General features: G+C 49.0%; 4 protein-coding genes across 4 annotated transcripts; 1 reads left to right on the top strand and 3 right to left on the bottom strand.

Annotated features, from left to right (window-relative positions):
- Positions 1-126: 126 nt before the first annotated feature.
- MGYG_01076 (hypothetical protein) lies at positions 127-2,405 on the bottom strand (the record flags this gene model as incomplete). Its single annotated transcript, XM_003176942.1, has 3 exons — positions 127-320; positions 399-2,178; positions 2,343-2,405. The coding sequence occupies 3 exons, from the start codon at positions 2,403-2,405 to the stop codon at positions 127-129; spliced, it is 2,037 nt and encodes a 678-aa protein (XP_003176990.1).
- Positions 2,406-4,655: 2,250 nt separating this feature from the next.
- Positions 4,656-6,057, bottom strand: MGYG_01075 (uridine nucleosidase; the record flags this gene model as incomplete). The annotated part of the gene is made up of 5 exons (XM_003176941.1): positions 4,656-5,228; positions 5,282-5,598; positions 5,666-5,870; positions 5,924-5,931; positions 5,997-6,057. 5 exons carry the CDS (start codon positions 6,055-6,057, stop codon positions 4,656-4,658), a joined length of 1,164 nt encoding a protein of 387 aa, XP_003176989.1.
- A 371-nt stretch (positions 6,058-6,428) lies between these two features.
- Positions 6,429-9,836, top strand: MGYG_01074 (PXA domain-containing protein; the record flags this gene model as incomplete). Its single annotated transcript, XM_003176940.1, has 3 exons — positions 6,429-6,936; positions 7,069-7,897; positions 8,873-9,836. 3 exons carry the CDS (start codon positions 6,429-6,431, stop codon positions 9,834-9,836), a joined length of 2,301 nt encoding a protein of 766 aa, XP_003176988.1.
- A 2,135-nt stretch (positions 9,837-11,971) lies between these two features.
- MGYG_01073 (hypothetical protein) lies at positions 11,972-13,669 on the bottom strand (the record flags this gene model as incomplete). Its single annotated transcript, XM_003176939.1, has 2 exons — positions 11,972-13,164; positions 13,240-13,669. The coding sequence occupies 2 exons, from the start codon at positions 13,667-13,669 to the stop codon at positions 11,972-11,974; spliced, it is 1,623 nt and encodes a 540-aa protein (XP_003176987.1).
- Positions 13,670-13,963: the final 294 nt, after the last annotated feature.

Genomic DNA, 13,963 nt, shown 5'->3' with positions numbered 1-13,963 from the left:
AGCGCTCTAACGCCGAACGAAAAGCAGAGAAAAGAAAAGGGAAAGAATATGTACAAGATGCCTCTGGTAAATAGACAACTCGAGTAGAGCATATGATAGAAACAGCACCGAGATCCTGCGGCCCGCTTATCTAAATTTATAGGCAGGGAAAATCATCTTATCTTTCAATATCGGATCAAGAGAGAGTTGCTGGTAGGGAGAACTTCCGGGATCGTAATACATCCCTTCGATGCGGCCGGTTTCACGGTGGACAGAGATGTAATAGAAACCAGATATAGTCAGTCCCTGGCGAGAGTGAGACGGAGAAACAAAGCATCGTTCTGAAGAAACCATGGTTAGTATTTTTCGAATGAACGGACAAAGTAGTATGTAAACATATAGCTAGAAACAGCGCTTACCTTTCCATCTCATCAGTATCCATCCTTTGGACAACTTTTCTGAGACCCATTTCTTGCTGACGAGATTCTTGACGATCTCATCATATGTCAGATTTTTGAACGGTTCCAACTCCCTCCAGTAGCAGCTATCAACTTCCGGGCCGGCATTGAAATTTTTAGTTTCCAGAGTATGCGTATTGAAATCAATAATTTCACCTTCCAGATAAGTAATTATGTGCGCTCCTTGGTTGTTGGCCGACTTGTCGGGGATGTTGTATGCCTCCATGGTACCGGATAGTGTCATGGTTTCGTAATCAACGTTATGGATGGTCACTTTGACAGGCCAGCTCTCCGTCTTTGCAGTATCTGGATCTTGATTGTTACTATTACTGTTGTTGTGGCTAACATTGTTGTTGTTGTTGTAGCTGTTGCCCATGACATTGCTTGCCCAGTAACTTCGGCCACTGCTGGTATAGACACTTATCCGGTTGTCAATACCGGAGCCTGCGTTAGAGTCCGTTGAGGGACGAGTGGTTCCCAAGAGCCTGTGAGGTAGCATTGCAGTCGATGCAGTGGCTTGCTGTTGGCCGGAGAAAACGGTACCAGGGCTCAACCAGGAGCAATAACCTGGACCTGCGATTGAGCCAGTATCGAGGATGAAGTCATCTTCATTACGAAGGAAATACTCAAACTGAACGAAGCCTCCCGCTGCAGCGGTGGACAGGCTTTCTTCGTAAGAGTTTGAGAAACGGACTCGGTCTAGATACTGGATAGCTTCCCTTAAGCGATCAATGGATGGGTCTTTAAGGTACATGCGGCGAATATCCGAATTTCTCGATGAGTCGATGCGAGCAGGAGGCGGTAACCGAGGACTTGAGCGTCTTGCACGGGGTGAAAAGGAGAAAGGGGTGGCAAAATCGCTGTTGCTGCTGTTGCTGTTGCCGTTACCGATGACAGTCCTGTCTCGGCCATCATCTGGTCGGTTGGCTCTTTCGCCGTCCTGCATCTGGTTCTGTGGTGTGCGCGTTCTCGATGAGTATCTGTGGTTTCTTCTGACGGACTGCAAGATGGCTGCGGTGACTAAGGCCGGGTTGTCTCGTGCCAGAGGCATGTTTGGCGCTCCCACCGGACGTCCGCCATCCTGCTGCTCTTCGGGCGATGGCTCCGATGCCGCCTGCGCTGTCCCTCTGAGCTCCCTCGGCAGATAACTCCAGGCTGCGCCGTCTTCGTCCCTGGAGGAAGACCCTGACCGGCCGAACCATATCTCATCTCGAGGGTTTAATGGGTCGGTGCGGATATAGAGGCCGCCTTCTTCGTCCTGCGTCGGCGCCCAGCTGTATATCCTGTTCGACTGCTGGGGAGGGCCCTCGTATGCCGGACCGTGGCTGATATTCATGGCACCCCGTCGGCGAATGATTGGTATCCTCTGTCCGTGCCCGGATATATACTGTTGATGGGACCTGGGCATGTACTGGTCACCTCCCAGGTCGACAGAATCCTGAGGCGAATCGGCCATTCCTCCACCAACACCCACCCCTACGCCTCCTCCTCCTCCGACGCCTCCACCGAGTTGGCGTCTGCGAGTACGAGCACGCGAGGGCGAGAGCTCTGTCGACGACCGTCTTCTGCTCCGAAGAAAGTGGACGTTCTCGTTGTGTATCTCATCTTCCGGGTTGCTCATGAGGGTGGCGGCCAGGTCTGGTACCGGGCTGGCAAAGGACTCGAGCTGCTGCAGGTAGTAGCTTAGCGACGGCGGAGTGACAGATGTCGACGGCGTCTCCGGCTGTTCAACAGGCGGATGCTATCATTCACATAAGAAACAGCCGTCTCGTCAGTGAATGAAACAAAATAACGTAGAAACGAAGGAAGAAGAAGAAGAAAAAAATAGGACGGCGGATTCAGAAAAGATACGCCAAGATCGGGGAAAGACGTTGATTAAAGGATGGACCGAGAGTTTTGTCTCACTGGGGAATTATCATAGCCAGTATTATCGCTGTTACTGTTATTATCGCTGCGTATCGGCGGCATGGTGCGCTGGCTGCCTGGCGAGATCTCCATCCAACGCGGCGGACGAAGACATGAAGCCGTTGGCCGGGTGTTGCTGTCGCTGTCGCTGTCGCTGCCTGTCGTGTGCTGTCACTTTAAGTATTTCACTAACAAACCAGGAGGCGAGGGAAAAAAAATGAGCGACCAGTTTCGCCAGGAATTCCGCGCTGGCCGGTCAAATGACGTCCTTGTTTTGCTTTTCTTTTCGACGTCCTCGAGGACCACCGGGCAAGTCAGTTGATGCGACGAGAGAGACAGAGACAGAGAGAGTGGACGATGCTGGGTAGTGATCGAGAAAGGACGCAGAGGTTGGGAAAGAGGAGGCAGTCGAGCCCTGAGGTTGGACAGAACCAGGACTTGCTGGGCCGGAAAAACCACCTTTTGCCTGCGTCTCAGGCCAGGCTGGAAGGAGAGGACGCTCGCCGTCTGGACGTCGGATACCCTCCTGCGGGAGAGCGCCGTTGCGGCGTGGGGAGGACATGCGCAGGACGTGGATGTGGATGTTGATATCTCGAGCCGGACGTCGTTTGCTCGTCTCAGCCTGATGCTGTCAATATCCTGGTTGTTCCAGCGTGGATTATCTGCTCCCATGGCTGCCCATGCCTGGCGCGAGCCTTGCAACATGTCGACAGTCCGTCTCTTCCGCTTGGCTGGTGGAAGCTGCTTGAGTGTTGCTTTTGAAGGCATCTTCCAGCCGAACAAGGGAGCCTATTCCTTTGTGATATACGCCTGTCCTCGGGGGGTTGGAAGCGTACATGACATGCTCGTCCCTGGAGCCCGGTGATACAAGGCCACTATCTCGAATATGATTCACAGCAGTGTCGGTTACGCCAGCCTGTTATATGACCTGGGGTGTTATAACGAGCAAGAGATGTAAAGCTACGGGTGTACGGCGCTTTTGGTATTCTCGGATTCCAAGGCTCACTACAAGAGACTTAAAGCACTGATTGATACTGTACCCCTGATGAAGTGTTCATATGGTTGATATCCCTTGAAGGATATCGTCATATAGAAGACTCCTTCAGCGTTGGAGTTTCCATAATTCTAGATATAATACCCTTTCCCGTTCTGGCTGTTCATCCATGCAGCTAAGCTGTAAATAAAGCAGAGCTCATGCTCTGTTTCTTACCTGGCAAACAGAATCCACCCCTGAGTATAATACAGGGAGAAGTGGAAGCTATATATTCTCTGTCTAATATCCCAAGTCTAGGTTAAAGCTAGCATGGCGAAGAAGTATCGAGCACTTCGCAGATAGCCATTGTTCAAGATAATAGACGAACAGGGCAGTGACGTATGCGGTGGAAGCACTCTCAACGGCCACTCGGAGTCTGTCGAAGGGATGGATGTAGAGAGCCTTTCGTAAACAGATCCAGAGCTACGAAGTAGTGTCTATAGCTGTGCATAGATGACGGTACAACTACCTTCCAATACCAGTGACATCGTACATATAGGATAGACGACATGGAGGCAAGGCTACTATCACGGTGGCTCAACCTTCAAAAGACCGAAGACAGTTAAGAACCATGGCGTCGATTCTGCTTTGGACTTCGACGACGGACTTGATAAATCCATGGTCAAACAGCTAGCTCAGATGGTTAAGCAATATCGGCTCCTATTCATCGACGAGATACTACTTTTTTTAACACGTACCTGACATGAAGGAGCTCTTTAGTCGAACAACTACTCCCCACGGCCCTGAATGAATGTCTGTATAGCCACTAGGACGTCAACCACCTCAAAGATGCCAGTTTCAATATCCTACAACCTAACATCAGTCATTGCAGCGGTATTTCCTAGCTTCGGCGCACTAACAGCTATAGAAGGGACGCCTGCGTGTCGATGTTGAAGGTGGATACATGAAGCCTATAACCGGACCAGGGCTCTAGATAAAGGTCGTCGACGAAGAGGAAGTAAAGCAGGTTTCTAGATGTACGAAGCCCTAGATCACTACCATTTCTTTGGGCTGGGTAGTAGTATTCAGGAATGGTAGCTAGTATAGCAATCCCATATCGTCATAAAAGCCACCATGGTACAGCATACTCAAAATATCAATTCAATTAACTTGTATCCTATTCTAGACTCTATCCAACACCGACAACCCTTATCCAACCAAAGAACAAATCTTTCAGATGTAAACAAAATCTATATCTAATATGATAGGATATTGGTGAAAATCTAGTAGGAATAGAAAAAGGGGATAAGGGATATCATAAAAGAGAGTCATCCAGTCGTTTAGGCCATTCGAGTCCGCTCCAAGTTCCATTTATCGGCTCGGTCCAAACAGTCATAAATCGTTTCCCAAAATTTATCGACATCGAGGCTCTGCGGAATGGTGACTCCCCTTGTCCCGGCAGGGCAGGGTTGTACTATTGTACGGCCTATTTCGCTCTGCAAGTTGGCTCCCTCGACACAGTGATGAAGTCCATCTGTGTCGATAAACACGTTAAACCTCGTGCCGTTTGCGTCATCAAATGTCAGTTGTTCCTTAAGGCTAGCTGCTGTCTTTGCCTGATCGTTGAGATTAGATAGCAAAATGGCGACCGCGAGGGGGTCATGCAGCGGCGGACCAGCGCTGATTCCAAAAACAGTATCATAAGTCCCGGCGAAGAACGTAAGCAATGCATGAAGGATCTGGCGAAGGACTGTAGGATCTTGTTTCCCTCCAGCTGGGCCATTGGTTCCCAAGATACGTGATTGCACAGCTTCCGTAGCCAGTACTTGGTGTGTCAAGTCGACTGTTACAAGCGTGGTCTTTGGTGCTAGAACTGGAGATGAGAAAATTGACTGCGCGGATTCCGGGTCGCACTAGAAATAAGTCAGATTACCTGCAATGACGATGATGGGTTCAATCAACTGACATAGATATTGAACTCCGCCCACGGAGTTATGTTTCCAACTCTCGTCTCATCTCCCTGTTTCTGGCTGATGGGAACGCTGGAAAAGCCTCCGCCAACGGCACCACCCATGATACTAACGCCACGGACATGCTCTGCCACCTCAGGGAAGGTTGCAAACAGGATGGCTACATTGGTAAGGGTCCCAGTAGCTACAACCCACGCTGTGTCTTTAGGCTGTGCCAGAAGAGCATCTCTCATAGCGATATATGCAGAGACATTGGTCACCGCTGGTTTGGTTGGGGCAGGGAGAAGGTCCGTCCCGTCGATGCCGGATGTTCCTAGAAAGACGCAGCGCAGTGTGTAAGTAATATGAGATTAATATGGTCCTCAGGAATCATATAGTACCATGTATATTCTCTGCGTGAACGGCTTTGCGACAGAATGGCTTCTTTGCGCCGGGGTATACAGGGATATCGGAACGCCCAATGGCCTCAAGAATGCTACCCGCATTGGCCGTTGTATTTTCCAAAGACCCGTTGCCATGCACCGTACTTATTCCAAGCAGCTTCAGTGACGGATGATGGGTAGCAAGTAGGATCGCAAAGGCATCCTATATTCATTAGATATTGCTCTCCTTGGTCGTCGGCTTGCGGGGGTACTCACATCATGCCCTATGACGTAGTTATCAGTTAGCAAGAGCGTTCACCTACGGAAAAAGAGAGAAGAGAGAGCTTACCTGGATCGCAGTCAAGCCAGAGAGGGATACGGCCGTCGCCTGACACCGAAATCGAGCCCATAATTGCAACTGCCCAAATGCCCTTTTGGATCCCAACGAGAAAGGAAGATGAAGATGTCGCGGAAACTCCGGCGCAACTCCGACGAGACAGACATATCGGAGCCGCTTACTGATTACCTAAGCCCGTTATCGATAAGTGTATAATTAGTCAGCAGAAGGCTTGGCCCTTCCCGGCTTGGCGCCCTTTCTTCAACTTTCGGATGCAGAAAGACGTCAGACGTCAACTGCCATCGCTTTCCACCTTCTCTCGCCAGACTCTGACAAACGGACAGCCGCTTCATGGATGGCAGCAAACAGCTCGACAGCTTCTGCTGGTGTCCATGAATGATCCCGCTCTGGACTAACATATGCCTTGGCATTCCGTGATTGGAGATGCCTGGCCTCTCAGGACGTCTGCGGCCGCCTGCTTCGAAACCGAAAGCAAAAATACCAACAATCTCAATCCCTCCCCATGGATCCCCTCCCACATCCCGGCCTTCATCTCGCGTCCATCAGCGCAGTAAACATGCCCCAGACCGGCTTCAGTTGAATGCAACCAGTGATAAAGCCACTGCAGTCTTGATTCGCCGAGTTCTATGCCCGAACGCCAGTGGCCATGGCGGCCTGGATCGTGGCAGCCCTCGTCCGCTAGAGGAGCTGCTTCCTCCACTAACTAGCATGAATGAGGTTGATCTCCAGCTCTATGCTCTGATGGCTGTTGTTATGAGAGAGTTTATCCACTCTTGGTACTCGAAGATCACCCCTGATACCCTCTTCACGGAGGAAGTCATCCAGCTTATTGCACATTGCACTAGGGCATTAGAGCAGAGATTACGGCAGGTTAACGTGGAGACGCTACTGTTTGATGAGATTCCTTCACTACTTGAAGCTCATATCATTGGTAAGCCACCACCATACATGTTGTTTTTTTGCTTCACTCCGGAAATTTATGTATACATCTATGTATATATTGATTCAGGAGGCCTACAGGGGTTGTCATGAGTGAGCCTTTCTTAATGACGAATGACGGCAGCGTACCGAACCGCCCGTGCGAGCTCGCTAAGAGCAGAAAATTCTGGCGGGCGACTGCGTGAGGTTTATCATACGTTGCATCCACATCCAGCACTATCACCAGCCCCCGGTCCTGGTGACGAGGATGTTGCGAAACAGCAAGAGGCCGAGAAAATATACCGTCAGCTTCTAGCCCATGGAGCTATGGCTGTGCTTCTCCCCACAGAAGATTTGCAGAATGTTTGCTTACGAACATTGGTTGGAGATATATTGGCTGATCTACTCCTGGGAGGGGTTGTCAGCGGGAAAGTTTCTGAGGGGTGGTTCATCTGGGATGCCATCTCGAAGATTCTCGCAAGCTTGAACCAAACACCACAGAGCGATGGTGTGGAACACGATCAGAGTGGCAATCTAGAAAGAGGCGATCCCGAACCTGATCAGGAACGATCATCTAAGTTTGACAGTTATTCGAGTCAAGGAAACCAATCGGCCCTCCTATCAACCCTTTTCAACTTGATGCAATATTGCTATATTGCCTATGTTGCATTTCGGTTCGTGGCTTTGGGGTTGTTTCGTGTCTCACCTTCGTCTTCATCAACAACTGCTGCTGCAACAACTCCATCCCCGGCACATGCTAGTAATAGCATCAACTCTAAAGAGGCAACGCCTTCCCGGTCAAAGGATAACATCGTGCGATTACCCGTTTTGGAGTATCGAATCTTTAGCGTGATTTCGCAGCTTCTCGACATATCAAGCCGCATGCCATGGCTTGGTGGGATTCTGGCCCTTGCTCACCACCTTCTGATGACAGGCCCAGGAAAAGTTGGAACGGCAGACGGAGTGATTGACAGGTGAGTTTGCGAGTTTGTTTTGACGGTCGAGCCCACTTCTTGCTTTGCTTTGCCCATGCCTTTGCCCGTTTCCTCTTCGCCATGACCGTTGGTGATGGTCCCATATAAACTTCTTGTTTTTGTCTCATCGAAGAGCATGCTCTCTCCCCACCTACGCCCTTGATAGGATGGATGAAGGGCCGTCTTCATTTATCCGTGCTCCATCAAAATATCGATCTTGAACGAACGCCTCAAGCAATCAGATCGCATGGCAGGGATCTCACTTTGAGTTTCCAGTTTTCATGCATAGCACTTCAGTCACTTGATTTTATGGAGGGTAGGCATTGCGCCAATCAGCATCTCCAAGCTTCTAGCGACTAAAGAGGAGCATAGAAGAGCAAAAAACAGATGCAAAAGCCAAAAAAAGAAAAGAAAAGAAAAACGGGAAGACGAGATCCCCGTATCGTCACGATGCATACGGTGTATCTGTGTATCGGTACCGTGGTATTCGTATTACTAGCCTCTGTTTTCTTACCGGGTTCCGTTACAATACGACTACGGGTTCCCCTTGCGCGGCCGGGCATTCTTACTCGAGTACGGAGTGCATGCGCCTTTCTATATGATATCCAATGTGCATTAAGGAATCACTCCATCCTCCTCCGCGCTGATCTGTGGGACGGGCCTTCCTCCCTTCCGCAAGCCTCCAACCTTTTGCATTCTTCAGGATTCAGCATCACTGGGCGCCGATTGGCATGGCGATTCCTCCATCCACCAACCAACCAGTGTTCCTTTTCTTTTTGTATTTCCATTTCTGTCCACGAATGTGTCCTTTGTTAACTACCCTTGCAGTCTCGTTTAACCAGCTCCTACTATTTTTTTTTTTTTGGAGACTAGTTTCTACATTAATTTTCCCCTCCTCTATTCTTCCTTCAGGGTCCTTTTTTACTGCTTTAGATTTTCCGAAGAGTGACGCCATTGCTAACCATTTGATAATAGGTTCCTTCATGATTGTATTCGCGAGCATCTGGTGACTACCACAGTTTTACCGTCTTTGCTGCTTGCAATCCGAACCACGGTCTTTCCAATTACTGGTAGGGCCAGCCTAACGCGGGTTTCCGGGATTTCTGCGGCCACACAGCAGCAGCAGCCTCCTAACCCTGGTTCAGACGCCGAGATCGGCACCTTCACCAGCAGTGGTTCAAATATCGATGGCCAAAATCGCATCCAGGCTAGCAGTAGCAATGCCTTACAGGAGATGCAGGCGTCGCTTAACCCAGCCTCGCCTCGAGCCAGCGTGGTAGACGCTCCCTCGTCTGGATCTGAACAACCATCTGCAGCAGAGTTAAAATCGATTAAGCGGGCATGTGCTGCGAGTATACTCGCATTGATCCCTCGCCGTATCGCCTTGACTCTTTTCGCAATCAATCAAACAAATGGGAATGTTCCTCCGGAAGCAGCCAGTATCACGGCCAAGGACAGCCCGTATCCGTCCGTTCAATCCAGTATTCCCGAGACTTCAGTTAATAGTAGAATTGACTCACCTCTATCATGCGCTGGATCTGAACCGGGACTGGCAGATGATTCAAATCCGAGCCATCAAGATAGCAGACATTGTGGGCCAGGCACCCATCGACAAAACCTCCATGCTCAGGGCAGTCATGATCGCAATAATGGAGGCGGAAAGGCCACCGATGACGGCCCCGATCCGCCAAAGACGGTCTCAGGTAAGGTACCGAAGGGTTACAAGGACGACGAAGATGCTGCCTTACTGTCCGCCATTGAACACGACTTCCTTGATCTGTTCTCAGACTCTTATTGTAACAAGCATGTCATCTACTCGATTATCGAGCTCGTTCTCGTTAAGCTAATTCCTGAGATGGGAGAGCACAGCGTGACCGAGCTGATGAACGAACGAGGAGTTTCATGGCCGACTGCATCAATTACAACAACCAATGGATGATTTTTCTCACTCACCTTTCCTCCGTTTCTCCCTCACTTTCCTTATTTCTGGTTTGTCTTTTTAGACTTGGTGACGTATCTATTTAATGCTTCGTTTCCCCCTGTATAGGTTTAATATTATTGACTTTCCCCCCCGTTCCCTTTTGCGCTCTCTGTCTCTCTCGCCCGATCCCATCGGGACGGCATTGACTTAATGAAATACTTGTTTTGGACGGCTCAAAGTGGCAACAGATCCCTAACACACGCATGACCAGTACCAGGGGTTTGAAGTTACACTCATGCACCGAGAGCTACTCGACTTGAGAACGGGCCTTTCTCTTGCGACCAGTCCATATCTTACCTGCCACGGCAGAGTATACAGAGTACCTTGATGTCACTTTTCTTATGCCGCCATCCACCTCTCCTTTCCTAGCTCTCTTAACTTCTTTGGCTTTCTCTATTTCTCTCACTCCCTCTCTCCCGTCTGGGCAACGATCCATGTTGCTCAACAGCGTTCATTATTTTCATGTCTCCCGCGGAAACCAAGTATAACTTCCGATATCGTTCATGCAGCCTACCTGACCGCTCATCCCCATTCAATTTTCTCCGCATAAGCGCCCTGTCGGCCCAAACTATATTGGACGGTTGTATACATTGTTACATCATATCTGCATGCCGTGGGAAGTGGCCGTGGTATCGACCTTCTTCCTCTCCACCGTATCCCTACCCCTACCTACATACACACTGACATCCTACACACCCTCCATATCTTCCATTGACCCGATGCAACGGTAAATAGAGAAAATAAATATAGTAGACTGGGACAGCCGATGGAAAGACAAGACTTCTCGTACTTTTTATTTATTTTTTTTTATTTTACCTTTTCGCTTCGCTTTTTTTGCCATGCGTTCGTTAGGGTGATCTTGGTGGCCTCGTTGCACGTAGGCAGGCTCTGACTTGCTACGGTTACAGAGGCAAAGGCCATGATGACAGACAGAAAACGCTGTATCCGCCAGGAAGGAAGACCGAGCGCCTCCTCACCTACCCTGGCTAGGCCAAAGCTCGGGCTCGAGGTCAGAAGAATCAGCCAGGCGTCCAGCCTGCCAGGAGAGCTGTTGTGAGACTGTACACGGAAAAGCGACGAATAAGGATATGCGATTTCTGCGATTTCGCGCAAATCTGTACGCAGGGTGTTACGCTATTCGCATAATAACGGACGAAATAGATGATAAGCATAGAAATTGTTATTTTTTATGTAGGCAGCTAACTAGCTAGTTAAAAGGGGTCCCTCTCTTTCTGCGTCTTCCCGCTACGGATTCCAAATTGCCATGTAAATTTCAATGTCGTTGTCCCCCGCTGCCTAGCACGATTCAAAACTGCAAAGTGTCAAATGTAGAAAGGGGAAAAAAGGAAATAAATGAATAGATAGTTATGGAGGTAACTAGTTAGTTAGGGGTATGTAGGTAGGTAGAAAAGAAATAAAGTGAGTAAATAAATAAAAGGACGAATAATAGAAGAAAATGAACCAAGTCCCAGTTCCCTATCCTAGCCCCGTTTCCCAGCCCGCGTGAGCGGTAGACGTTGTAAATACTCTCCGAGCCCCTAGAATGAATAACATAACATCAAGACAAAAAGGAAAAACAGGATGATGAGGAATGAATATGGTAAGGTGGGATGAAATAGGGCGGATAGATAGTTCTCCGTCAATATCGAAAAAAAGGGGAAAGAGAAAAATGCAGCGTATGATGATATGAATGATAAAGGTATAAGGGTCATAGCATGATAAATAGACGGAAAATGAAAGGGCAAAGATAAAAGAGAAGGAAAGGGGGTAAAAGCAAATGGTGGGTAGAGGTGAATGGGTAACATTAAGTATAGCAATGTAGATTAACTCGACATGGCCTGTTTTGAAACCGTCCAAAATATACCATGGATAATTGCCCAAATGAAGTAAAGGGTAAGACTAGGAAGAAAAAAATGAAAATGATGGTGCGTTTTGCGTAATGGGGAATAATGTCGTGAACGTTGAAAGCAATGAATCGGGAATAAAAAACACATTGGATCGTATTAGATGGATGGGGATGCCGTGAAGAATAACAAACGAAAAATATAAAAGAAAATGACGTAGATGCTGCTATGATTGGGAAAATGATCTGGTTATAGAGTGTGGATGCTTCTTTTCTTGCTAACCCGAGGTCTATCGGTATGGATTTTGGATCGAGATGTAGTGGATTTCATGGGCTGTATGTATGGCTGGCCATGTGCTAGCTTCAGCTTCTCCATGAGTTTCCCTATGATCTGGTAATCAGCTACCGCCAGCTCCATGGACTGGTTTTTGAAATAGTTAAGGACGAGTTCCAGTGCCTGGCGAGCTTCATCATGTGTCGGGGAGATGGTAGGAGAAGTTGCTGGGGAGGATATGCTCTTGGATTTCGGAAGAGGTGGTGGCTGCATGGGAGTTACGTTGGAGATGATTTCTGGATTGCTGCGGTTTCTCTTCATTGCTGGTGCGTCGATGGATTCCGAAGGGTCTTCCTCTTCAATAACTCCGGGCTGAGTGGTGAAGATGTTTGTCGGCGAGAGGCTCTCAGGGGGCTCATCCTTGACCATGGAAGATCCAGGTGTCATCACTGGCAACGTCTGGCTTCGTCTTCGCTTTGAATCTACGCCCAGGCCCGTGTGTTCAGACGGTGCAAAGGGGTTCTGAGAAGTGAAGATTATCGTCGACTCGCTTGTTGCCCTGGCGAGAGTAGGTGTTGTAATGGGGGTTCCCTCCTGTGGAAGAGATACGCCAAAAACATCGTCACTGCCTCCATTGACAAGTTCCCCTTCCCGTGCTCCTCTGGGCTGGGTAGGAGATGTGGGAGAAAGTGTTGTGGCTGAGCTGGGAGAAATGGGAGACAGCTGGGTGGGTGTCTGGATGGTGGATCTCTTCCTCGGGCTAGTGATGTCAATAGAGGATTTCCTGTCGGGGGATTCAATGATGTAGTTCTTCTGTTTGAACTTCTCCAGCCAGTTTGTGGTCAGAATTCTCTCGTGGCCTTCTGGGCTGCCGACGGTTCTTGCAAAAAACGTGGCCTTCTCCCTGATCAACTCATCGTTGATATCTCCGCCCTGACGCAGGTGGTTCTTGACCCAGTTTGACAGGGCACGTTCAATATCAGGGAACTTCCCCTTTGTCTTCTTAACAGGAGATCGACGGCCATCATCAGGAAAAAGATACTTTTCCTTTTGGCGGAGTACTTTGGAAACGGTGCTGTAAAAGTAGATAGACTTAGTTAGATAATGGACCTTGTTACCAACACCAACATAAAGATCACCAGCATACCTTCGTTCAACACCAAACATGGCTATTATATCCCAGTTAGTTTACCAACAAATAACAATGATAATCGAATAAACATAAAAATAATAAGACAACTTACCTCCAATCTCGGTCTGCTTGACATGAGGATTCTCCTGATGATACAGGCACATGCGTCGGCGCTCGGCGTCAGTCAAAGTTCTTCGCGGCGTTGGTGGTGTCGCCATCTGCGGCGCCTGAACGTGCTGCAAGGGAGGTGGAATGGGGGTTATTGGCATCGGCGCAACTGGCATTGGCGCAAAACCAGGCTGGGTAGACAGCATGCTCGGCCATTGAGAAGACATGGTGAGCGGGATCAAGTGCTGCGTCGTATACGGCTGGGGCATAGACATGCTATATGCAGGCTCCATTGGCATGATGGGCGATGACCCAAATTGAAACCCAGTGTAGTCCGTCAACTGATGGTGCTGAGTAGCCGCATATCCTCCCATGTCAACCCACTGCGAGCTGACGAAGTCATGATCTTGCATCGGCGGGGTTTCTGTATCCATGGTGGCCAGACTTGTACTTTTGTTTGTCTCCTGATAATATGATTCAAACTAGCACGAGATGGCGCCAGTAGTTTCTCAGGAGAAAGTAAAAGGGGGGAGGGGGAGAGCAGGAGTATGTATAGATAGAGTGATAGATAGATAGATAGGTGATAAGTACGTGCTTTAAAGCTGCTTGCTTGACGCGCACTGTCGACAAGGGGATTTCACAATGCAGTTAGGTGGGACCTCTTGAAGGAAGTTCAGTCAACAGCGCATGGCATGGCGCACTGCCAGTGAAGACAAGAAGAGAGGGAG

This window comes from Nannizzia gypsea, genomic scaffold (assembly GCF_000150975.2).
Source record: "Nannizzia gypsea CBS 118893 supercont1.1 genomic scaffold, whole genome shotgun sequence".
Lineage (NCBI taxonomy): Eukaryota > Fungi > Ascomycota > Eurotiomycetes > Onygenales > Arthrodermataceae > Nannizzia > Nannizzia gypsea.
The sequence above is the reverse complement of the archived record's forward strand: the minus strand, read 5'-3'. Positions and strand labels throughout refer to the sequence as shown.